A 23,451-nucleotide genomic window follows, 5' to 3' on the forward strand; every position below is an offset into this window, starting at 1 on the left:
TTCGAGAAGCCGATAAGAACTCGAACATAATTCGGCTCCATGTAGAATTCATGTGGAAACAGCATTTGGTCACAAACAAGTAGGAGATTCAACAACACGAGCAATGGTTTACCACCACCCCACCTTCTACAACTTTGATCTTACTTTCTCGATCATCTCTCTTCGTAGGATCTTTCCCGAGGCGGACTTTGGCACAGAGCTAACGAACGTCACTCTCCTCAGCCTCTTATACGGTGCAACCTGATTGATGATGACATGAAACGGAGGAAGGAGAGACTGAGAGAGAAGCACTTGCAACATAAGCTCAATTGAGAATGGAGATTGTTTTACTCAGTATAATAACCTGTTTTGCGATGAAGTTTTGGACATCTTCTCCGGTCAATGAACTAGTGGGAGATCGTACCACATAAGCGATTGGAACCTCGCCGGCTTCAGCATCAGGAAACCTGCATGGAACCCCCAAAGAGATGTTGTGATCTTTTAGAGTTTGCACTCAACAAACTAATGTGATGGATGATCAATCAGAAGTGAGTTGATTCGGAGCAATAATCTCGACTTACGGAATTACAGCAGCATCTAATATCTCGGGATGAGACAGAAGCAATCCTTCTAGTTCAGCTGGTGCAACCTGTGGATGGTAGAAGAATCAGATGCAAGAGCTGCTTTACATCATCATGATTAGTCTCAAAGGTTATCTTGGATAGGCAATCTAATGTTCGAAGAGTATCGTGTGGAAGACATATGATTCATCATCGAATTCGATTTGATCACATAAACGCTTACCTGAAATCCTTTGTACTTGATGAGCTCTTTTATTCGATCAACGATGAAGAGCTGTCCCTTTTCATTGAAGTAACCAAGATCACCAGTATGTAACCAGCCTTCCCTCAAAGTCAATTTTGTGGCTTCTGGATTGTTAAGATACTCTGGATGATAAAAATCGAAGGCCGAATTTAGCAGCAAAAACAAAATGCATTCTTCTTGCACAAGAAAATATTAGTATACACCACGACATAGCACGATTTATCGAACATATTCTTCCAGAATTATTTCTTGAAGCTAAAAATTGAAGTCGATGATCGACAATGATAGGAGATTTTATGCTGGTTTGAGCAGGTAGGAGGTAAAAGGACACTGTAAAGCATATAATACAAATTGCAATATAGTAGACAGAAGAAGAAGTCATAAACATGACACGCTGCACATAAGATTATTATATTTCAGATCAATAGGGATAATGTAGAGAATGCATTTCTGGGGAACCATTACAGGCCACAAAGGAGAAGACCAGATGATGATAAGGATGTTCCTCAAGGATCACTCCGAAACACGATGATCGCAGAAGGGGAGGAGGGTTGGAATGGATGACAAAGGAGCCTCCTTCGTCATACGAATCAAATTAAGATCACTCGTCCAAAATTGCAACAGGGATTACAGTTCTTATCAAAATAGTATGAGCAATTCTACCTACTCAAGATGCAGAATCCAAGTCTCTACCTGGCATTATGTTGGGACCGCGGAAGCATAACTCGCCCAATTGATTTGGTGGAAGAGATTCCATTGTGTCTACGTTGACAACTCTAGCTTCAACTTCCGACGCCAGTATTCCTGCAGAACCGTACTCACGAACCTCTCCGACGGTAGGAAGGTCCAGCGATAGAATTCCACAGGTCTCTGTCATACCATACCCCTGTTTACAACACCAAGCGTGCGATCAAACAGACACATACAACTCGGTTGGGGAAGAAATTGTGAGATCAAATGCAAAAGTGGTTGGGAGTGTTACCTGGACGATATCAGCGTGAGGAAGGTGCTTGGCGACGTCCTCCATCACATCTTTGCTTATTGGTGCTGCGCCGGAACACACGAACCTCAGCGAGCTGAGGTCGTACTTGGTCACCTTCCCGTGCTTGGCGAGCGCGATCATCACCGGCGGCACGCCGAAGAATTGCGTCACTCGGTGCCCCTCGACCGCCTTCAAGATCGAATCCATGTCGAACCTCGACACCGAGACGACGCTGTTGCCCCGCCACAGCTGGGAGTAGGTGATCACTGACAAGCCGAATATGTGGAACATGGGCAGGAAGCAGATGGCGGTGTTGGGCCCATCGCCCCTCGAGTCTTGGTCCACCGTCGCCATGTGGGCGGTGCAGATGAAGTTCCGGTGCGTCAGGACGACGCCCTTGCTGGCTCCGGTGGTCCCCGAGGAGTACAGCAACGCGGCGACGTCCGACTGGTACACCGGCGGCGGAGAGAACCCGGCGGGAACGGGGTTGGCGACGAGGTCGGAGAAGTAGGCGACGGGGGACGCGGGAGGAGGGGACAAGGGGGAGTCTTTGGGGCCGATGATGATGGACGGTAGGCGCAAGGCAGCGGCCTTCGACCAAAGCTGGGGGACGGTGACCACGACCTTGGCTCGGGCGTCGCGGGCCTGCCTGGTGAGCTCGGGCACGGTGTAGAGGGGGTTGACGGTGGTGGCGATGGCGCCGAGGGAGAGCGCGGCGAGGAAGGCGACGGGGAAGTGGACGGAGTTGGGGGCGAAGATGAGGACGACGTCGCCCTTGCGGAGGCCGAAGAGGGAGGATAAGCTGGCGGCGGCGGAGAGGACCGACGAGCGGAGGTCGGCGAAGGAGAGCGCATCGCCGGTATCGGCGTCGACGAGGGCGAGGCGGTCGGGGTGGGCGGCGGCGCTGCGGAATAGGAAGGGGACCATGGAGAGGGCGGGGTCGGCGGGGAAGGCGATGCGCGGGCGGAGCGAGCGGTAGATGCCGTCGGGGCCGTAGCCGGACTTCCCCATCGTCGCCAAACAAGGATGAGATCTTTGAGCTTTGCCGGGAGGAACTTGGTCGCATATATAAGGTCTCTCCTCTCAAGTTATCCGCGTAGCGATTGGGAGAGGCGACGCAGGATCCCGTGTGTGGGTCGGTCCGGGAGAGGCGCTCGCAGCGAACTCCGAGCGGGACCCGCACCCTGTGTCACGCGTGACCGTGTGTTCAACGAGATGAAGGAGAGTCGACGACCGTGGGCGAGATCTGCCGCGGCATTTTTGTCGACGAAAGGGGCGAGTGACGTGTCGGGACACGCATCAAATGGTTACGACTTCTTGGAGCAAAGCCAATTGAAACATTGATTCCAATTATATATAAAAAAAAAATTATTAGATTCAAATTATGTGATAAAATATCTTAATCAGATTCAAAGTAAATTCAAACTGCATTGACGATTAGAATTAAAAATTTTAGGAAGGAAAGATATTATTTTCCTTATAAGCTAAAGAATTTAATTTTTTCTATGGATATATCTCTACCAGTACAAGTTTTGGACACCACCTAATAAGTACCAAGTTTTATTTTATTTTGTTCACTACCTACCAAGCGATGGCAAGGAATCTTTCGACGGCAGAAGTTTCGGGCTGATCACGTGAAAAGTCACATTTTACTTTGTCGATATAATAAATTACTTTATCATTATAATTTTTATTTTCTCATCTTGTTAACACATTTTATAATTGTTTTGATTGATTGACTAATGAAAATGTGGATGACTTTTTCTAGCTAACGTAAAGAGCAAACGTTACGGAAAAGATAAAGAAATTGATAGGGAGAGACAATTCATCGGGAGTGACATCGTCTTCGAGCGATGAAGCTTTTGTTATCAGAGTGATCCCTCTAAGACGTCTTCGAGGATAAAATGGTCAGACTTCCTATCTGTCTTTCCTGCTTCTGCGCAAGAATACTTACCCTCGGAAAATGGCCGCTGCATTTGCTACCCTTTCAACACTACCGAGAGTTCTTACCTCTCAGATAACAGAGACACTCGGCTGTAGAGGGTCCGCCTCTTGCCAATAACATAGAGGTACGAAACGGCGTAGAATGTCTTCGTTGCTGCGAGAGATTCCATTCCATCTAAACGATCTCTCTCGGGGGCCACGTGACCCGACCCAGTCGCAGCGCGCGATTGCCCACGTTGCTGATTCCCTTTCGCCACCGCCAGTCTACCTGCTCTCCCTTCGATTCTTGGATCAAAAAGCATTGGGAATGGCGGATTCATCTGCTCTCTGGGAATCCGTCCCCTTCGATTCTTGAAGGTGGCCGCGTCGGGGGCGATCCCTACGGGCCTTACTCCTGGGAATAAATCCTTCCCCTTCTCCGAAGGTCAAGTGCCGCCTCACGATTTCTTGATCTTACAATTCTAGGGTTTTCATTTCAGTTGTTTCTTGATGATTTTTGGATGATCATGTCGAATTTCATTTTCTTTAATCGTTGTTTGGAGAAACAAGAATTCCGATCGTACCGTGCTGCGACGTCATATTTTGGAACCATTTGTGGGGGTAGGGTTCCGATCATACTAACTGCTGTCGTCTCCTTTCTCACCGGTCACCGTCTGCTCTGCCTTGGTTGCGATTGCACGTAGCAATTATATACGTAATGTATCAAACAGCATTTGCATCTGCTTGTGAGCTTGGAAAACGCCATCTATTCTGGTGTGGATGGCAGTAGTCTTGTTCATTAGTGTGTTTGGTCAATGACTATATGTATGTTATTACTCTTTGAAACAATAATGTGTAGTCATTGGAATTGCAAACATCATACCGCTCTTGTTATATTTATGGGCATTTAGGGTAGCACAGACACAACAACGTTTTTGGGGGGCTTATTTAGTTGTTTTGATGATTACGGTGCTTTTTGTCAACTATAGCTTCATAGTTTGTGAGATGATACCCATTTCATTGAATTTTCTGCTTGTCATCCATCTTGTGTGTGTCAAATTATTAAGTTGTTTCAGAAATTTATCTGTCTATCGTGTATTGAATTATTTACTTACTATCCTTTGGAAATTTTTTTATAAAACTCTGATGCTGCTCCACTTTTATAATTGTCTCGTGACTAAAGTGCTTTTTTTTTTTTTTTTTTGTGCTTCCAAAGTCTGCTTTACCTGATCCATCCCAGTCACTCTTTTACTGGTCAGTGACTTTATGTTTGTGTCTTTATTTGAGTTTAAATCTTTTTATTTTATGTATGGATGCATTTTTCACCCATTCAGTGGGTTCCTGAAGATAGAATCACCCTTCTTCAGATAGGAGGATCAGTGGGTTCCTGAAGATAGAATCACCCTTATTCAAATAGGAAGATAGAATCACCCTTATTCAGATAGGAGGATCCTTCGTTCCTTATTTAGATAGAATACCTATTTATCCAAGGATTGCAATTTCGATCTATACTTAAAAAAATCCAAAAATACTTAAAAAAAATAAAAATACTTAAAAAATCCAAAATAATAAAATAATAAATAATAAATATAGAATACCTTTGGGCGTATCGACGGTATGCCCAAAATAATAAAAAAACTTAGATTAGGGTTTTTAAGTTAGAAATAAATATAAATTTAGTATAATTTTAATAAAAATAATATAAATTAGAAAAGAATAGTATCACATTTCTTTTTCGGGCTTTGAGGAGTAGCTTTGTGGTACGTTCTGGATTGTCTTTCCATTAATATTGAATTATCTACAAAAAAATCATTTGAATTATTATGTTTGTCGGTGGATCGGGGTCCTCGATCCTATATATCTATATATCAATATGATATGTTTGTCGGACCCAATCCTGAAATTGATCCCACAACATAGTATACCGATACACTGTATGCCATTGGTTCATCAATGTGATGATGGTCATAGTCTGATCATCGTGAACCACGTGTTCGAGGCGACTCCTGAGGCAAGGACAAATGTGGCATGTAATGGTACAGAGTATAGAGAATTTCAGAACTTCTACTTTTGTTACTGATCTGCTGCTCCATATCGTAAGATCGATCATCGTATTGTTGCTCGAAGAAGTATGACCAACTATCATCATACTATTTTTATCGTAAGATTCTCCATAATATGACGATTGTGAATACGATGAGCTACGCTCTGTATCTATGTCGTGTAGGCTCTGTTGCATTTGCTCAAAATCGTCCACTGGCTTCCCCTTCCCCTTTCGTGCATAAACTTTACTAGTACTTCGTCGAGCTCCATGATCAGAATCTTGGATCGTATGTATAAGATACTACTCGGTTTATGCACCACCCTCAAATTGCTCATTATTAAAATCATTAATCATAACATTAAAAAACTTAATTAAAACCTCATTAAACCTAATATACTATCACAAACATATAATCCAATCTTTAATATACATGAAATATAAAGATTTGACCTCTTAAATGTCTAATTTCAAAAAATCAATATTAAACACACTAATCACAACATTAAAGACTGTAATTACTCCATAATTAATACTATTCTACCATCAAAAATATATCAAATAACATATTAGACATTAAGTCATACACCACAAGAATAGGTTTAATTATCTCATAAATCAATAAAGATCTAGAAAGAGAATACATTCTTAATCCTCCCAAATTAGCTTCCTAAACTGATCCAATATACAAATTGTGGTCTTGTTGAGTTTAAGAGAGTGAAAATGTGAGAATAAGAGATAGATGTGAGTGAATAAGGGTTTAAGAGAGTTTAAGAGATTGAGAGTAAAATGAGTTGAAAGAGGAGGGAGGAAAGGGTTTAAAAACGCTTTTCAAAGCCTCAAATGGTCAAATTAACCATTTGAAATAGGGCAATCTCAACCCTTGATCGGTAACGGTAGAAATCCGATCGTTACCAACTGGTACAGACCTTGTTTCGCTGATACGAGGTCAAGTGACCAAAACCGCCCGATAGAGGATAGTTTTAGTATTGGTATTCTATCAGACTGATATGTATCGTCCATACTAAGCAATACGCACCGGTACAACAAACCCTGTGTTTATCTACCTAAACAGTGTACTATATGTCCTAACTCTTAATAGTGTACCCATCTAGTAGTGTTCATAAGTTCGTAACAACAAAGTCCGGGAAATTGGAGATCGTTAAACAAAGTGCAGAAGCGAGCATGAAATAGGAGATCATTTAACAAAGATGGGAGATGGAGAAGTAACCAGTTGGCAAAAGACTATTGAGTATGGCATCGAGGAAGGCGATAGTGCATGGTGGAGGACAGTTGTATTCTTCGACTCAAGTAGGGTTCACGTGATTGTAGTGGTGCTTAGGGTGGAGGAAGGTGGTAACCGATGGAGGAACAAAGCTGATCGATGATGTAAGCTACATAAGGTGGAAAAACGAAGCTTTACACAACAGCGTAGGACGGAGAAGGCTTGTGATCGATAATGTAAGCCAAAGGAAGGCACTACACATGACGGCATAGGGCGAAGAAGGCTCATGGTAAACGACGTAAGCTGAAGGAAGACGCTGCACACAACAGCGAAGGGCGGAGAAGGCTTGCAATCAAAGGCATAAGCCAAAGGAAGATGTTGCAGTCGGTGGCGTATTGTCACGAACAGTCGTCGCGCACTAGCAACAACTTTGTTCAACGAACCGTTCGTCGCTTTTGCATGCTTGTACATAGACATGGCAGCTTGTTTTGCCTTGGTTTTATGTTTTTGCTTGTAAAAATGCATGTTCGAACAGGTTGCAACGTTGTAGTGCGACCGCTCGTCGCACCAGGCCGAAATGCCCCAAAATGGCTTCGTTTTCACGTGCCACGGCTTGTTTTCTGCAAGCCGCAGCAGCACACCAAAACGTCAGCCATCTCAGCACCCTGGAACCCCCCGGGTAGCACAGGGCTGGATGGGGCTTCGGTATATTATCGGGCGTTGAAAAATCTTCACAAGTTCGCACATTAACTTGACGGGAACTTGCCTTCGCGCTCGACACCCGGTGAGCAGTTGTTTGTGGACTTGCATCTGTTCGTTCTACCTTCTAAAGTCCTTGTTTTCTCCTTCCTCTTTTTTTTCTCTTGCACACAAGGTGCTTGCTGAATTACTTGTAAAGCTTCCCTCTTCGCGAGACGTCAGGACTTGTTCGTCGCTCATTTTGCAATCTAATCAACTTTCTGTTTTACAGTTCCTTGGGGACTTGTACGAGGTTGCAACTAGGCTGAACCTTTACGGACGCATATGTCGCAAGGGCGCCTCATGACTTAGGCAATCCCAGCTAAGTCCGAGGAGTTGGTGCAAGGGTGCTTCAAGACTTAGGCAACCGCAGCTAAGTTCGTGACTTTGCCGCAAGGGTGCCTCACGACTTAGGCAATTCCAGTTAAGTCTATGACATTGTAGTACTAGAGTAGGCAAGCAATTCGAGCAAGCAGCGAAGAAACTTCGCAATCTCGCCATGGCTAAGCACCGTGGCAAATCAAGCAAGGCGGGGCAAGCCGGACCATTGCCCCAAGCAGCCGCAAGTGGGCTGCAAGTGCAAACTCGCTCTCATGTTGGTGGAGTCGCGTTGGAGGATCATGGTAGCGAACATGATGAGCGAGAAGTTGGCTACTCTCCGCGAGCGGAGGAGGCACAATCTGGAGCGCCAACCGGGAAGAAGAGCCATAAGGAGAGACTCATAACGGCGGAAACCCGCTTGGATGTTCTTGAAGCGAGCTTAGAGGAACTCTACCAAGGCCAACGAAGGCTTCTTGGGGTAGAGAGCTCGTAAGAAGAAGCTGAATCCCGAATTGACAAGGTTGAGGCCCTAGTCGATCGACTGACGGATGATACCAAAGACTCTGTGCAACATTTGCACGAAGTCGTGGCAGAACTCACTTCCAGAGTGACAACGCTCACAAGGGCACTAAATGTGGGAGGGAGCAACACCCGTGTTGCGCCGGCACAAAACTTGAGGGAACTTGAGCCTCATTGCTATGGAGGTACTAGGGACGCAAAAGAGCTCGAAAATTTCTTGTTTAACATGGAACAGTTTCAATAGCAACCATGTATTTGAACGGGGATGCAAAACTTTGGTTGAAAACCCGTTGGGAGGAGATCCACCAAGGTCGATGTCGAGTGGACACATGAGAGGACTTAAAGCAGGAGTTAAGAATTCAGTTCCTACCTGAGAACACGGAGTTTGTCGCAAGGAGGAAGTTGAGACAACTTCGCCAAAGTACTTACATCCAAGACTACGTGAAGCAATTTTCTGCGCTAATACTGGACATACAGGATATGTCCGAGAAGGATAAGCTGTTTAGCTACCTCAATGACCTAAAACCATGGGCTCAACAAGAATTACATCGAAGGAATGTCACCGATGTGATCAGGGTAATTGCGGCCGCAAAAAGGCTCACTAACTTTGTTTCCTCGGAGGACTCGGGAAAAAGGAAACAATCTTTAGGAAATCACCCTCGAAAATATTCTCGAGGGAAGGAGCCCGGGGGTGAACAGATGAAGAAGAGTTCCCACAAAGGGCCAAGCTCAAAAGGCTAGCCCCAAAACCTGACGGATGCTTCTTGTGCGGAGGGTCGCACATGGTGAGGGAGTGCCCACAGAAACAAGCACTCAATGCTTTAACAGCTTCAATCCACCCCCCCCAAATCAGACAAGGGCAAGGTCGTCGCCCTCAGTTTAAGCAGTTCAGAATCCAATAGCGACGATAAGGAGTCGCAAGGTCCCCGAATGGGAGCAATGTGTTTGTTGAATGCATTGTGGGGTCAAGTGGGTGAGAACATGAAGGCAAATCATTGAAAGCAGGGAGTAGCGAGTCGATGTACGTGGATATTAAGCTCAATGGCCAAACAACCCGTACAATGGTGGACACGAGCGCTACCCACAACTTTATTGTCGATCGAGAAGCAAAGCAACTTGGGCTAATCTTGGAGAAGAATCCAATTCGAATGAAGACGGTGAATTCAAAGGCCAAGCGGATCTCCAGGCTGGCAAAGGGAGTTCCCATCAAGATCGGAACATGGAGCGGGAGCACGAACACGATGGCGGTGCCATTAGACAACTTCCAAGTGATTTTTGGAATGGAGTTTATGCACGCGATGAAGTTGGTGTCAATGTCGTTCCTAAACTCCCTATATATGATGGGAGGTGACGACCCTTGTGTGGTTCCCGTCTCTTGGAGAGGAACCAAGGACCCCCAACAGATATCGACATTACAACTGAAGAAAGGGGTATGAAAAGGCAAATTAACATTTGTGGCCGCTGTGAAGCTAGAGCCACTTGATGAGGTTATTCATGAACCTGCTGTGGTGGTGAATGTTCTAAAGGAGTTCACAGACGTTATGCCACCCGAGTTGTCGAAGACTCTGCCACCACGCAAGATCATCATATCGAGCTGGAGCCAGGAGTGAAGCCTCCAGCGAGACCACCCTATCGCACATCCCCTCCAGAGCTGGCAGAGCTCAAAGAGCAGTTATATGAACTGCTAAGCAGTGGTCTCATCCGTAGCTCTAAAGTACAATTCGGAGCTCCAGTTCTCTTCCAAAAGAAACAAGATGGGAGCCTCCGACTATGCATCGATTATCGAGCCCTCAATAAAGTGACGGTGAAGAACAAGTATCCCATCCTGCTCATCGCGGACTTGTTCGACCAATTGGGCAAAGCCAAGTATTTCTCCAAACTTGACCTCCGGTCAGGGTAGTAGCAAGTGCGCATTGCTGAAGGCGACGAAACGAATGCTACCTGCGTGACCAGGTATGGAGCGTTTGAGTTCTTAGTGATGCCTTTCGGCTTAACCAATACTCCGGCCACGTTCTGCACTCTTATGAACCAACTATTCAAAGAGTATTTTGATAAGTTTGTGGTCGTCTACTTGGATGATATCGTCGTCCATAGCCAAACGCTCGAGGGGCATGTCGAACCCCTTCGGACAATTTTCAAGGTTCTCAGGGAGAATACTTTGTTCGTGAAAAGGGAGAAGTGCTACTTTGCTTAAACGGAGATCTTATTCTTGGGGCATCGAATCGGTGATGGCTCCATTCAGATGGACAAATAAAAGGTGCAAGCGGAATGGCGAACTCCAAAGAAGGTGTCAGAGCTGAGATCCTTCCTTGGCTTCATCAACTACTATCGACGCTTCATAGCGAGGTATTCGAAGCGTGCAACTCCACTGACGGAGTTGATGAAGGAGGAGCCTTGGAGGTGGTCTAATAAATGTAAAGCTGCATTCCAAGATCTGAAGGCTGCTGTGTTGGAAAAACCGGTGCTCAAATTGTCAGACTATGGGAAGCCCTTCGAAGTCCATACAAATGCTTTAAACTTCGTTATTGGAAGAGTACTCATGCAGGAGGGTCACCTGGTGGCCTACGAGAGTCGTAAGCTCAATGAGACCGAGCGACGGTATCTGGTGCACGAGAAGGAGATGATGGCGGTGGTCCACTATCTACGAGTTTGGCGGCACTACCTTCTTGGATCGCGATTTGTGCTGACGACAGACAAAATCTCTTTGAGCTATTTCCAAACTCAAAAGAAACTCTCCCCAAAGCAAGCACGATGACAGGATTTCCAGGCTGATATGGCAATGAAGTACAAGCCCGGAAAAGCAAATGTCATGGTCGATGCATTGAGCCGAAAAGTGGAGCAAGTGAATGTCATGCAGTTGGAGGGCAGAGGCCAAATAAGTCAGTTTCACTCCAACTTCCTTTCCAGGATCAGGGATGGACTGTACAGTGATCCCCAGATAGTAACCCTGATGCAGCTCATCAAAAAAGGCAAGACACGACGATTTTGGGTCCAGGAGAGACTCGTTTGCACAAAAGGGAATAGGATTTGTGTTCATCGAGTGGACAATTTAAGGCGTGAACTCTTAAGAGAGTGTCACGATTCCCTTTGGGCTGGACATCCAAGTATTCACAGAACCTTGGCTCTTGTGGAGAGGGCCTTCTACTAGCTGAAGATGGGGACTGATATGGAGGAATATGTTCGAACGTACCTCACTTGCCAACAAGACAAGATGGAATAGCGGAAGCCGGTGGGACTTTTAGAACAGTTACCCATACCAGAAAGGTCATGGGAGAGCATTTCCTTGGACTTCATATCAAGGTTGCCGGCAGTAGGGGGACTCGGATCGATACTCGTGGTGGTCGATCGATTTTTAATGTATGCAAATTTCATTGCTGCACCCCTACACTATTCAGCATAGGAGGCGGCCAAGCTGATGATGAAAAATTGTGATGAAGTATTGGGGAGTCTCACACAATATCATCAGTGATCGAGACGCTTGGTTCTTGGGACGATTCTGGACCGAGCTATTCAAATCATTGGGGTCTAAGTTATACTTCTCCACAAGCCTCCACTCCTAGACGGATGGCCAAACTGAAAGAATAAACTCCCCCCTTGAGCAATATCTTCGGCACTACGTGAGTGCCAACCAACGAGATTGGGTGAAGCTGTTGGACATAGCCCAATTCTCCTACAACTTGTAGCATAGCTCTGCGTCTAACAAGAGCCCCTTAGAGATCATTACAGGATAACAACCGTCAACTCCTCACACCTTAGCTATTGGATATACTGGGAGTAGTCCGTCAGCATATCACTTTGCAAAAGAATGGCACCGAAATGCAGATATTGTGTGGGCTTACTTGGAGAATGTGGCCAAAAAGATGAAGAAGTGGGCAGACTTGCGAAGGTGACCGCAGGAGTTCAAAGTCGATGATTTGGTGTTGGTAAAGCTCCAACCAGCATCACTCCGATTCTTTAGGAATAAAGTACATAAAGGATTGGTGCACAAGTATGAAGGGTCCTTCCCAATTATCAATAGGGTGGGCAACATCTCCTACAAGTTGCAGCTGTCGGTATGGCTCAAAATTCACAATGTTTTTCATGCCAGCAACTTGAAAGCCAACCACTTAGATCCGTAAGATGCTTCCCGAAGTGTTCCAACTCGGCTACCCCCCACCGGAGCCTCATACGAAAAGCGAGTTGAAATCATTTTAGCGGATCGCAAGATAAAGCTACCTAATGGAGTTGAGCAGACCGAGTACTTAGTGAAGTGGCAAAAGCTTCCCCGAATCGAAGCCAGTTGAGAGCCCGAAAATGCCCTACGACAAGAAGAAGCAATCATCAACAACAACCAACAAGCATCGACGAGGGCGTCGACAGTTTAAGTGGGGGAGAATGTCACGAACGGTCGTCGCACACTCGCAACAACTTCGTTCAACGAACCCTTCGTCGCTTTTGCATGCTTGTACAAAGACATTGTAGCATGTTTTGCCTTGGTTGTGTGTTTTTGCTTGTAAAAATGCATGCTCGAATAGGGTGCAACGCTGCAGTGCGACCGCTCGTCGCGCCGGGTCGAAATGCCCCAAAATGGCTCCGTTTTCGCGTGCCACGGCTTGTTTTCTGCAAGCCGCAGTTGCACACCAAAATGCCAGCCATCTCAGCACCTTAGAACCCCCTGGGTGGAACAGGGCTGGATGGGGCTTAGGTATATTGTCATGTGTTGAAAAATCTTCACAAGTTCGCACGTTAACTTGACGGGAACTTGCCTTCGCGCCTGCACCCGGTGAGCAGTTGTTTGTGGACTTGCAACTGTTCGTTCTACCTTTTAAAGTATTGTTTTCTCCTTCATCTCTTTTCTCTCTTGCACTCAAGGTGCTTGTTAAATTGCTTGTAAATCTTCCCTCTTCACGAGACGTCGGGACTTGTCCGTCGCTCGTTTTTAATCTCATTAACTTTCTGTTTTACAGGTCCTTAGAGACCTGTACGAGGTTGCAACTAGGCTGAACCTTTGTGGACGCATATGTCACAAGGGCGCCTCATGACTTAGGCAATCCTAGCTAAGTCCAAGGAGTTAGTGCAAGGGTGCTTCACAACTTAAGCAACCGCAACTAAGTTCGTGACTTTGCCGCAATGGTGCCTTACGACTTAGGCAATTTCAGTTAAGTCCGTGACAGTATGGCGACGGAGGCTCACCGTAGGGTTTCTTCCGCTAGATTCTTCATTAGGTCGAGCGCGGAGGGGGGAGGGTGAGTTGTTGATTAGTTGGTTCGGTTGAACCAACTATGTCCAATTGATTGAACCCAATCAAAGCCCAACCAAACCCATGCTTTATTCGGCTCGGGCACATGCCTGATCCCCCAACACCTGGGTTGAGGCATGTGCCCGAGTGGTGCCTCATCGAATCGCCTTACCCAAACTTGTTACGAGATGCTCGAGCCTCGTCTCGCCTCGCCTCGCCTCGCCTCGCCTGGGCGCCTAGGCGAGCGCTCGAGCGACTATTGAAAATACTGTTTTGAACAGTAACGAGGCTTTGTATTGTCATTTTGTGTTTTTGTTTTGCATGGCTGATCTAGGTTGAAAATCTGGTTACCAAAATTCTTATGGTCTCCTCTCGTCACGACCCTTTGCCTTTTGTCATTATTTTCGTGTTCATTATTGGTATGCTTTAGCTGATTAGGGATAGAAAATCTAGCATCCAAGCGTTTGACACCTCATAATTTCTTGATTTAGTTTCCATTCAGTTTTTTAGCAGAGGCGTTTGCTTAACTTAAGAAACGTCCTTTTGCAGGTTGTCGCGGCAGAGAAAGTGAGCAGCGGAGGGTTGCAGAAGAAGCTCGTTATGACCATCGCAGTGCCACTGCTTTGGGGCGTTCCACCTGCCTCTGGGACCCTCTGCGTTGCAGTTCGTAGTGGGGTTGGTAGGTATTGTAGAAAAGATATATCGGCAGTGGAACTTTTTGTAAATTACAAACAGTGTATCGCGAGCATCAGCAAATTACAGGAGATGTTATGTACAAATGACTCAAAATAGGTCTCGGTAAGTTATCCCATTGTATATATATAATCTTTTATTTTTAGTTTTCATCAGAGGAGATTTCAAACCCTTTAAAATAAGAAAAGCGACTCAAGTACTTTTGCATCATACTAGTGTTTTAGATTTTTTTTTTAATTTGTTGTTCAAAGTAATTCGATCATTTGGTAGAAGTTGGTAAAAATAGGAAAACTAAATCGAGATTTAGTCTTGCATATTTTATTTACTTTGGCATTTCGTTTGGTTTTTTCTGAAGTTAATATCATTACCGATTTTTATTATCCTGTAAAATGTTATATCGGCAACAGTATTCACTCAAAAGGGTGGGGTGCGGTGCGGTGCATACGAAGGCAATAGTACAGGAATTATTTTGGCGACATAGTTTGCCAAGGAGATGTAGGGATTCACATGTGCTTGCAATATCTACACTTATACTAAATTCGTGTACAGGTTGTACCGCGTATAATTGTACTGCTAGTTAAAAGATGACTCTGCGTGTATTAAATGCTGGTCGATAACTCGAACTATGGTTCCAAATCCAGCAAATTTATCACAGAATAAACCTTCCAACTAAACCCACCATCCAGCATTCAAAAGACCTCAAAATTTTAACTACCGGATCGGAAAGATCCGCTTGAGTACGACATTAATGGTTTTAACAACAGAATCAACACTGTCCAACGTAGAACCCAAACAGCAGACAAAATACATTTAAGTAAATAATGTGTGTGATATGAACTCTCATCGTGAAGGATGGATATGATGAATCAAAATTGAGTTCGAACTCAGCCACTTTTGTTTTGGATACTTTATATCCATATTTCTAAAGAGGGTTTCTCAAAACCATGGTGCAACTTCAAAAAGAATAATGTGGCCAAGAGCACATTAAAACATGCCCATAAAGAGAGGACTTCGTCTGGCTCTCAAGGTTTGAGAGCTAGAGCCAGACCCAACTTGGAAGGTGCACTTACTGCCTTGGGGTCGTACTCGGCCGAAAGCGTTATGAAGGATTTCGGCCTCCACTGGTGCTGACAGAGGACAGCAGCCTTTCCGCTGTTGCTAAACCGTGTCTTTACCATGGTCAGAGGATCAACATTGTGCGAGCTTCCAATGGTGAAACCGTTCTCATTTGTGTTGAACTTGTGGATCATTTCAGCAGCCACTGCAGCTCCATTGATTGGATTTAGCACATGGATATAAGAAGCCTTGAGGGTCTCTCCCTTGTCGGTCCTAAAATATAGAAGAAAATAAAAACTTTATTAATTCAATGAAACAGAAAACATGCTTTTTTGAATAATAACAAATTGCCACCCAAGCACCACACCACCATTTACTCTCCATCTTTAACCCATTTCCATTCCTTCCCTAATCAAATTAATGCATCTTGCCTTCTTTCCATCCCCCCTCCACCCCTCTTCTTCTCCATCATTCAGATGGCCCATCTACTCTCTTCTCCATCTCTCTTTTCTAATAACATGTCATTTATGAAAGGAAGCATATTGATCATTTTATCTGGAAAAAAAAAGCAAACTCGTAAAAGTCCACACAAGTAACTGACGTCAGGGACATTTATTTATTTATTTTCAGATTTTATAGAAATACAAGACTTTCAAGGTTTATCATGTAAAACTAAATATTGCTTCAGACTCTATATGTGCAATATGTGGAAAATTCATCAAAAGCACCATATGCAGATCTATGGGAAACTCATACAACACTTGCATTCTGAACTATCCTCACATCCTACCAGAAAAAAACATATAAAGCAAAGGGACCATGAAATAATTGAAGGCACTTACAACATTAGCGCCGCAGAGAAATCATGCTTGTTAAAGCCCAACCCAGCATTGTATTTGGTGAAAGAAGCAGATGCACTATCAAATCCAATCTCAGCACCCAGAGTAAGTTCCCTGCTGCCAATTGCTGCAGCAAACTCCAGCAAAGGGGTCGGGGTCAAGCCAATGCTAGAATTGAAAGCTACAAGATCATGGAGGTAGTGCACATCAAGCTGTGACAAGAGGCATTGAAAAATAATCAGATTGCTTGATGATAAAATATGGCCAGAACATACTATGCTAGATGACAAAAACTATGATGTCCTTCAAATGTAAGTTGCCAAATCAAAGATGCCCTAATCAAATGATCAATTATTATAGCAATACTGATCTTCAGCAAAACTTAATTTTGGCAGAGATATTTCTTGTCAGTTGCTTGTGATATTAGAAGCACGAGATCCTGCCACAAGAAGGTCATGAAAATGCCAGCAGACTTAAGGAAATATAAAGTTTACATTATTTTCTGGAGTAGGAGTTACAAAGTACTATTTAATTTTAACAACCACAGGTTCAGCCCATGATCATATAATGAATTGGTTAAATGGTTAACTAGGAAGAATTTCTGAAAATTCTGAGTATCTTAATGTACTTCCTGATTATGGAAAGTAATTCTGAAATGTTTCACAAATTTAATGTTTTCTTCTCACAATACTATTGGAGAACATATAAAAGTACTTAAAAATTAAATGATCCAAGAGCCCTCTACATAGGCCAATTAGTAGATCAAGAAATATGTGGTGTGCTAATTTCTGATACTCCAGCAAACCCCAAAGCTTTTACTTTCAACAGCTGCTCCAAGTTAAAAAGTTACTTTCCTCTTGTATTCCCATTTCAGGCTCTCCACCAAGGTCATTGGAATCAAATATAAAGCATATGCATCTTGGTTAAACTCAGGAATAATTCAGGTTTAACTCTAGATAGTGAAATCAAACCCAGCTTGTTAATGGGCATATGCTTGGTTGCTATCAATGCTTGCTAAGTGTAAACAAGGAAGCTAACAATTAATCATTTTGAATTGTGCAAAATACTAGTTTCTTAAAAAATTAAGAAAGAGAACAAAACAATCTTCTGTTGCAAAATATGAATCATATATACAATAAACTTTACCTATGGCACATTACTCCATAAACATCTTGTTTGTTTAGCAGCCAACTATTTTCTATCACTATTTCTGCTCTTTATAACATTTCCTAGATAAATGTAACCCGAGCCTATTTCACCTAACTATTTAACAATTGTCATTTCAGTGAAAGTCAATGACATAATCTGTGCAGGTTCAGCACTTAAATCTAACTGTTCCACCAATGCTAAACTTTTGGCACTTACATTCATAGTTATCTAAAACTTGTTTCTGCTCCACCTTGCATCTCCCTGACACTGAATTCAACTCTATTTTCAAGACTTGTGGGAAACTTAGCCCTGTTCAAACCTGCACAGAATGAGTTCCCATAGTTAAGGGGAAACCCATAATTAACAATTATGCACGATTATTTATCTGTTTTGTTCTGTTTCTTGTTTACCAGTTTTAATAATTCCTTAGCTATTGTTTCCCAATTCCCACTTTCATGTAGTTTCTTGAACCAGGACACAATCGATTGCCAATCCTGGCAAGTATGCCTTGAATAGCTTTTAATGTTAGCCATAATAATGTTCTATATAAAATTCAAAGAATCTAGACAAGATTCGATGACAATTTTCTCAAATCTAACTTTACTTTATGGAATTTGGAATGTTATTCATTTACTATATAATTAGATACTATAAACACCATATTAGCTGCGGAGTAACCTCCAGGACTGCTGAGCCAATTTAATCACCACGGTTTCCGATGATGACATAATGTACAATGGGGTTGTAATTAAATAATTCTTATCAATTAACATCACACTCATCAGCTTCAAAACTGCTTTATTTTAACTACGTATTCATTGCCATATTAGATTAGCAGTAACAGATCCATTTGTACTTGGAGGTCATGCTAATAAAAATGCACGTCCGTGGAATCTTTTCTTTGGGGGCAATGGATAAAACTTCTTTGTAAAGCTTAAGGTCATGAACTTGACTAAGCAAAGTCTTTGGTGGGTTTCCCCAAAGCAGGCAAGCAATCACCTGGAGAAGAAATATGGTTGATCATGAAATAGTATGCCCGTCTCGAGAGTAAACCATGCTGATAATAATTAAACACAGTTCACATTCAAGGTCATCAAAGTACAACCAAGGATAGAACAAAAAAAAAGAAAAAGAACCATAGCATACACGTACAACTAAATATCTAGGCTAGCAATGTAGCACATAACAATTTACTAACCTTCCCAGACTTCTGATCAGGTATCTTAAAGCTCAATGAAGTCTTTGCACCAGCCAACAATTCATTAACAGTAACTGTTGTTGAGATCTGTTACCATATAGCATATATCAGTTAAAATTCTGAGGCAAAGCTATGAATGCAGTCACATAAAGTAATTTCATTCAGCATCAAGTAAATTCTTAGATTAGAGTAGGCACTGACTTCATACGATAGGCATGGTGATACAAGGTTTGATAACGCTAGAGTGATCAAATATTACACTTACATTGGAATTTGTATCGACTTTGACATCAACAACTGTTTTACCACTTTTGTACTGTGTACTTATATCACCAATAAATAATTCATTTACTTTGATGCCAGTAGCCGTAAGACCCTGCAAGAGATTGAAGATCGCAAAGTGAGTAAATCATGAGTATATAATGATTGACAAGAAAAAACAACAAAGAAACTACAGAGGGGAAATATAAATCTATCAGTATACATCTCATTCCAATGAGATATATAATGACAGATGTATACATCTCAGTCCAAAGAACCATTCCATGCATGTATACTGATAGATTCTCATACCATTGACAACAAAAAACAACAAAGAAACTACAGAGGGGACATGTAAATACACAATGGATTCTCATTCCAATCTATCAAGTATCAGTTTTCTTAAACTTCTTAACAATGTTTTCTAAGCAGTCACCAATTGCTAGCAAGAGGTTCAAAATCTATCAGGATACATCTCTGTTAATTCTTGGTTCCTTTTTGCTTTTCTCAGAGCTCAAAACTCCAATAGCTGCTATCTACAGGAGTTACAAAACAACTTAAACCAAAAAAAACTCAAAGAGAGTAGCCTCAGAAGAAGTCCAGTAAACTTTTGACAACTCTAGGCAATAGAACATGCAGAAGGTGGGTAAGGCAATAGCCATTATTTAGGCATTAGGTTAGTAATACTGTCTAGAATTCTCTAGATTATATGACATCAATCTGTCTATGTTCAGTAATTTCAGACACAGGAACTTTGCTCAAAGATGAGAATATTTGGCGGCTAGGCAACTAAAAAGAAACAAGAATTTCACAATAGCTCAATGAATCACATTATATTATTCATCAGTAAAAGCATAGAAGTTTGTCAAAAGTGGAAATCTTAATCCTTACCAGACCAGAATCACTTGTTTTAGAAAAAATGAATTTGTGGTCGAAGTTGTAATCCTTGTTCAAAAGATCTGCAAGGGACAATGAAAAATATTTGTCAGCTGGCTCAATAAGAATTTAAATAAGAATTGATAAAAAAATATATAAACCACCACAATTGAATCAATAATAACAAATTTAAGAATGAAGCAGTATCCTTGCATCCTTGATCGATCAGATTGAACAGCTTTTGATGCAGATAACAAAGTGCAAGCAGTCCAAGAGGAGTGACTTGATTCTTATGTTGCAATACATGAAGATTAGCAGCCAATTCATTAAAAAGCACCAAAACGCAGAAAACATAGACTAAATAGCACACAGGGAATAAATTTGAAGATGGAAGTAAAAAGTGAAGCAAATACCTAAGAGAATAAGAAAATCAAAAAGTTCTATCTCATAAGGTTTTATTCCATGTTAGTTTTAAACACTTCAAGCCCTATATATATATATATATATATATATATATATGTGTGTGTGTGTGTGTGTGTGTGTGTGTGTGTGTGTGTGTGTGTGTAACTACTAAGACTCATCTTCCACTATTAATGGTTGCTTCTGTAACCAATAAATCCTGTATTTGTATAAATTTCCAAATTAACAATCACAAGATTTCCAATGGTCTAACTGTACTCATGAAGATTTTTACACTGAATATATCAGTAAAATATTACTGGTTGCCAAACAAGACAACAAGTGGTCAAATCACCATGAACATCATCATGATTCGAAGGAAGTTATTTCTTGAACATAAAAGTGAAAGAAAAACTAGAGACAAAGAAATCATCTAACATGACATCATTTTTTTTTCTCCAAAATAATGGATTATATGAAACAGTATCCTTGTATCACCATTAGGTTCGTAATAACACAGGAAAGATGCATCATAAATGCAGAGTGATAAAACATATATTAACTTAGCATCTGCACAAACTGAGAAATATGACAGAACTTAATGGCAACAGTGTGTCTCCCAAAAAATTGCCTTCAAATTCATCCTACAAGAAAATGTCAATGAAGTGTCTAGTTCTTGCCTCTAGCTTTCTTCCCAATCTCAGAGAACGGAGCTGGACCAATCCCCATCTTTAGTCTAGGGAAAGACCTGTAAGCCCAAGTACCAAGGATCAAAATATTGCTCGAGCATATAATTGAAAATAGCATTAAAATGTTAAGCAGTAACATGAGGAACATAAAAAGACAGGAAGAGTTTAACAGTAGTTCTCAATAAAGTTCTTCAATGATAAAACTATACTCCACATAATGACAATTCCACCAAGAGAAATGGCTAACAAGATAATATACCACTATATGTGCGTAGAGGAGAAACGAACCTCTATATCCCCAAAGATGAATCTAACAATGCTTAATCTGGTACACCTTGTGTCATGGGTGCTAAAAGCATGTTGTCCTTGCATATAGATGAAAATTTAAGGTAAGTCATATTTCCAATTCGTAGCCAATGAGTCTTCCATTATAGTAAACCATTATGCTCTCCGAGGGCTGACACTACATCCTACCCTTACTCAAAATAACCAAAACTAGGACATCTTTTGAGTGAAAAATGGAACCTCCACATGAACCGTTTCTGGTATGCAACCAGAAACGAACCGACACAGGCTAAATATATATACATTGGATTAGTACGGTATCGACATAGTAGATGGCATACCAATCTGAACTGTCCGATATCATTAAACAAAAAATACAAAATAATTTGCGCTGCATCAATATCGAGCTATATGTCTAGATACCGATATTCTATCAAATAAATAAATAAATTGTATTACATCGATCTATTTGGATGACTGGAACAAATGGGATGGCCGGGTCACCGATATAGATTGGACGAGAGGCAGACACCGAAATACGCCTCACCTTCCTCTGCCATAATCGCCGACGACCTTCCAGGCAACCCAGATAAACCGGCCGAAAGCATATACGACCCGTAGATCATGAACGCTATGGAATAGCAAACCGTTCGCCGACAAAGAGAAATAGCAGATGAAAGAGGTAGAAGCTCGATGGCTTCGATCTATGACTCACCGCGTGAAGCCCTTGTGATGCGTAGGAGAAGGGTGGCTTCAGGTTCTCTCTCTCGCCGCCCGCCGCCGACGCCAAGAAGTTAGGGTTCAAGAAAGAGAGAGTGATGAGGGGACAAAGACGAGTCGGGACTCCCCGTAGCTTTATTCTTCGAGTCACTAAACGGGCTTAAAGATGAGGCCCACATAAAGCCCATAAAAAGGAAATGAAGGCCGGCTCTCTTTGCATAGCACAGTTACTGACTTCCTAATTTAGATCCACCAAACTACTAACCATAAATGCCAAAAGCTTGAGCTATTATTATTATTATTATTATTATTATTATTATTATATATATATCTCACTCGAAACTAAAGCTAAGTGAATGATGCAGATTTCTTGAATATAAATATAGCATTATTAAATACGTATTTTTGTTACAAGTATTGAAGTGTATGTTGGGTAATAACCCAGTCAAAAGACGGGACTGGTTACGGTATCAATGCAAGTCCAGAAATAGTCTTCGTGCAGTGTCAATTCTTGTTAAACTGGTACTATGTTACACTCATTAAATGATGTAGGATAGATGATGATTGTGATATATTTTGGCACCACCCATCAACGTGGTACCAAAGGACCTTCGAATTGACATAGAGCGACACCTTAGACCCGAACGAGATGCGACCTCCACATTATTCGGTACCATACAAGTCTGCATCGGACACTCCAGAGTCACTCCATAAAACTCAAGACGGTGTCGCATGATGTTGTGCGACACCGAACACTCCAAAGTCGTTCTGCAAAACTCGGGACGGTGCCAACTAGTACGAGTCGGTCGACGTTCATTTGCAGAGTATAAGTCATCCTCCCGAGGAGTTAACAGTTATTAAAAGACCACGTACGACCAACCGTAAAACCAACCCTTTGACCAATCAAAGGGGACTTTGAATATTCAACTCTCTATTCTTTCACTCCATTATAATTTAAACTTCGGAAAGGTCGAGTCGAAAAACTTTCCTCCCGACCTCGTCTTGAGTGCAGGGGTTGGCAACGGAGAAGCAAGTAGCAAGGCCCGTAGCTCAACCCGACCCGACATTCATTTCTTCCACTCGACTCTTCACATGCGCAACCTTATGTATCCGGATCGAAGTGTGCTAACTATTAAAGATTCACCAACAACAACAGATTGCATGTGTCAAACGGGTACTTCAACAGAGATCATCACGCCATGGTAGATCGGTGAGCTGATCGCATGACTACGAACGCACGACAACAATAACATGTTTGATTGCAGACAAACAAAAATAGATAGCGTCGCATGCTTCCACCGCAATTTGACTCGATTTGAGTCAACCATCGGTAGCTCAGCAGGTGCAACCATTAAGTCGAGGTGGCACGACCATGTGGAGGAGTAGTCCGTCGTTGGTTCGATCGATCATAATTATTTCTTTGCTTTTTCGTACAGTACATTTAATCGAATAATTTTCTTTCACAGTTATTTGATTGATTGATTGATGGACGTGTTGCACCAATCAACTTTGACT

The 23,451-nt window shown here is 42.4% G+C and overlaps 2 protein-coding genes and 1 long non-coding RNA gene across 3 annotated transcripts; 1 reads left to right on the forward strand and 2 right to left on the reverse strand.

Annotated features, from left to right (window-relative positions):
- Positions 1–15: 15 nt before the first annotated feature.
- On the reverse strand, positions 16–2,987 carry LOC135645881 (4-coumarate--CoA ligase-like 1). The gene is made up of 6 exons (XM_065164755.1): positions 1,787–2,987; positions 1,498–1,690; positions 784–926; positions 561–628; positions 344–446; positions 16–240 (listed from the first exon to the last, which is right to left on the reverse strand). Exons 1-6 carry the CDS (start codon positions 2,795–2,797, stop codon positions 127–129), a joined length of 1,632 nt encoding a protein of 543 aa, XP_065020827.1. The 5' UTR covers positions 2,798–2,987; the 3' UTR covers positions 16–126.
- An 840-nt stretch (positions 2,988–3,827) lies between these two features.
- Positions 3,828–14,674, forward strand: LOC135645414 (uncharacterized). Its single transcript, XR_010498775.1, has 2 exons — positions 3,828–4,154; positions 14,321–14,674. It is a non-coding gene; the product is annotated as an uncharacterized LOC135645414 (long non-coding RNA).
- Positions 14,675–15,145: 471 nt separating this feature from the next.
- On the reverse strand, positions 15,146–22,066 carry LOC135644336 (mitochondrial outer membrane protein porin 6-like). The gene is made up of 7 exons (XM_065161813.1): positions 21,932–22,066; positions 20,923–20,990; positions 19,859–19,926; positions 18,972–19,082; positions 18,707–18,793; positions 16,363–16,571; positions 15,146–15,793 (listed from the first exon to the last, which is right to left on the reverse strand). The coding sequence occupies exons 2-7, from the start codon at positions 20,969–20,971 to the stop codon at positions 15,487–15,489; spliced, it is 831 nt and encodes a 276-aa protein (XP_065017885.1). The 5' UTR covers positions 20,972–20,990; positions 21,932–22,066; the 3' UTR covers positions 15,146–15,486.
- Positions 22,067–23,451: the final 1,385 nt, after the last annotated feature.

The sequence above is a fragment of the Musa acuminata genome, chromosome BXJ3-8 (assembly GCF_036884655.1).
Source record: "Musa acuminata AAA Group cultivar baxijiao chromosome BXJ3-8, Cavendish_Baxijiao_AAA, whole genome shotgun sequence".
NCBI lineage: Eukaryota > Viridiplantae > Streptophyta > Magnoliopsida > Zingiberales > Musaceae > Musa > Musa acuminata.

Bases quoted from the DNA above. Each gene is read 5' to 3' on its own strand.
- LOC135644336 (XM_065161813.1), bottom strand. From the start codon at position 20,971: ATGGGGATTGGTCCAGCTCCGTTCTCTGAGATTGGGAAGAAAGCTAGA. The intron at 19,083-19,858 runs GTAAGGATTAAG...AATCTCTTGCAG, and splicing joins AAACAAGTGATTCTGGTCTG to GGTCTTACGGCTACTGGCAT. The intron at 15,794-16,362 runs GTAAGTGCCTTC...TCTATATTTTAG, and splicing joins TTCTCTGCGGCGCTAATGTT to GACCGACAAGGGAGAGACCC.
- LOC135645881 (XM_065164755.1), bottom strand. From the start codon at position 2,797: ATGGGGAAGTCCGGCTACGGCCCCGACGGCATCTACCGCTCGCTCCGC. The intron at 927-1,497 runs GTAGAGACTTGG...TTTATCATCCAG, and splicing joins CGGTCCCAACATAATGCCAG to AGTATCTTAACAATCCAGAA. The intron at 447-560 runs GTAAGTCGAGAT...GGTTCCATGCAG, and splicing joins TTAGATGCTGCTGTAATTCC to GTTTCCTGATGCTGAAGCCG.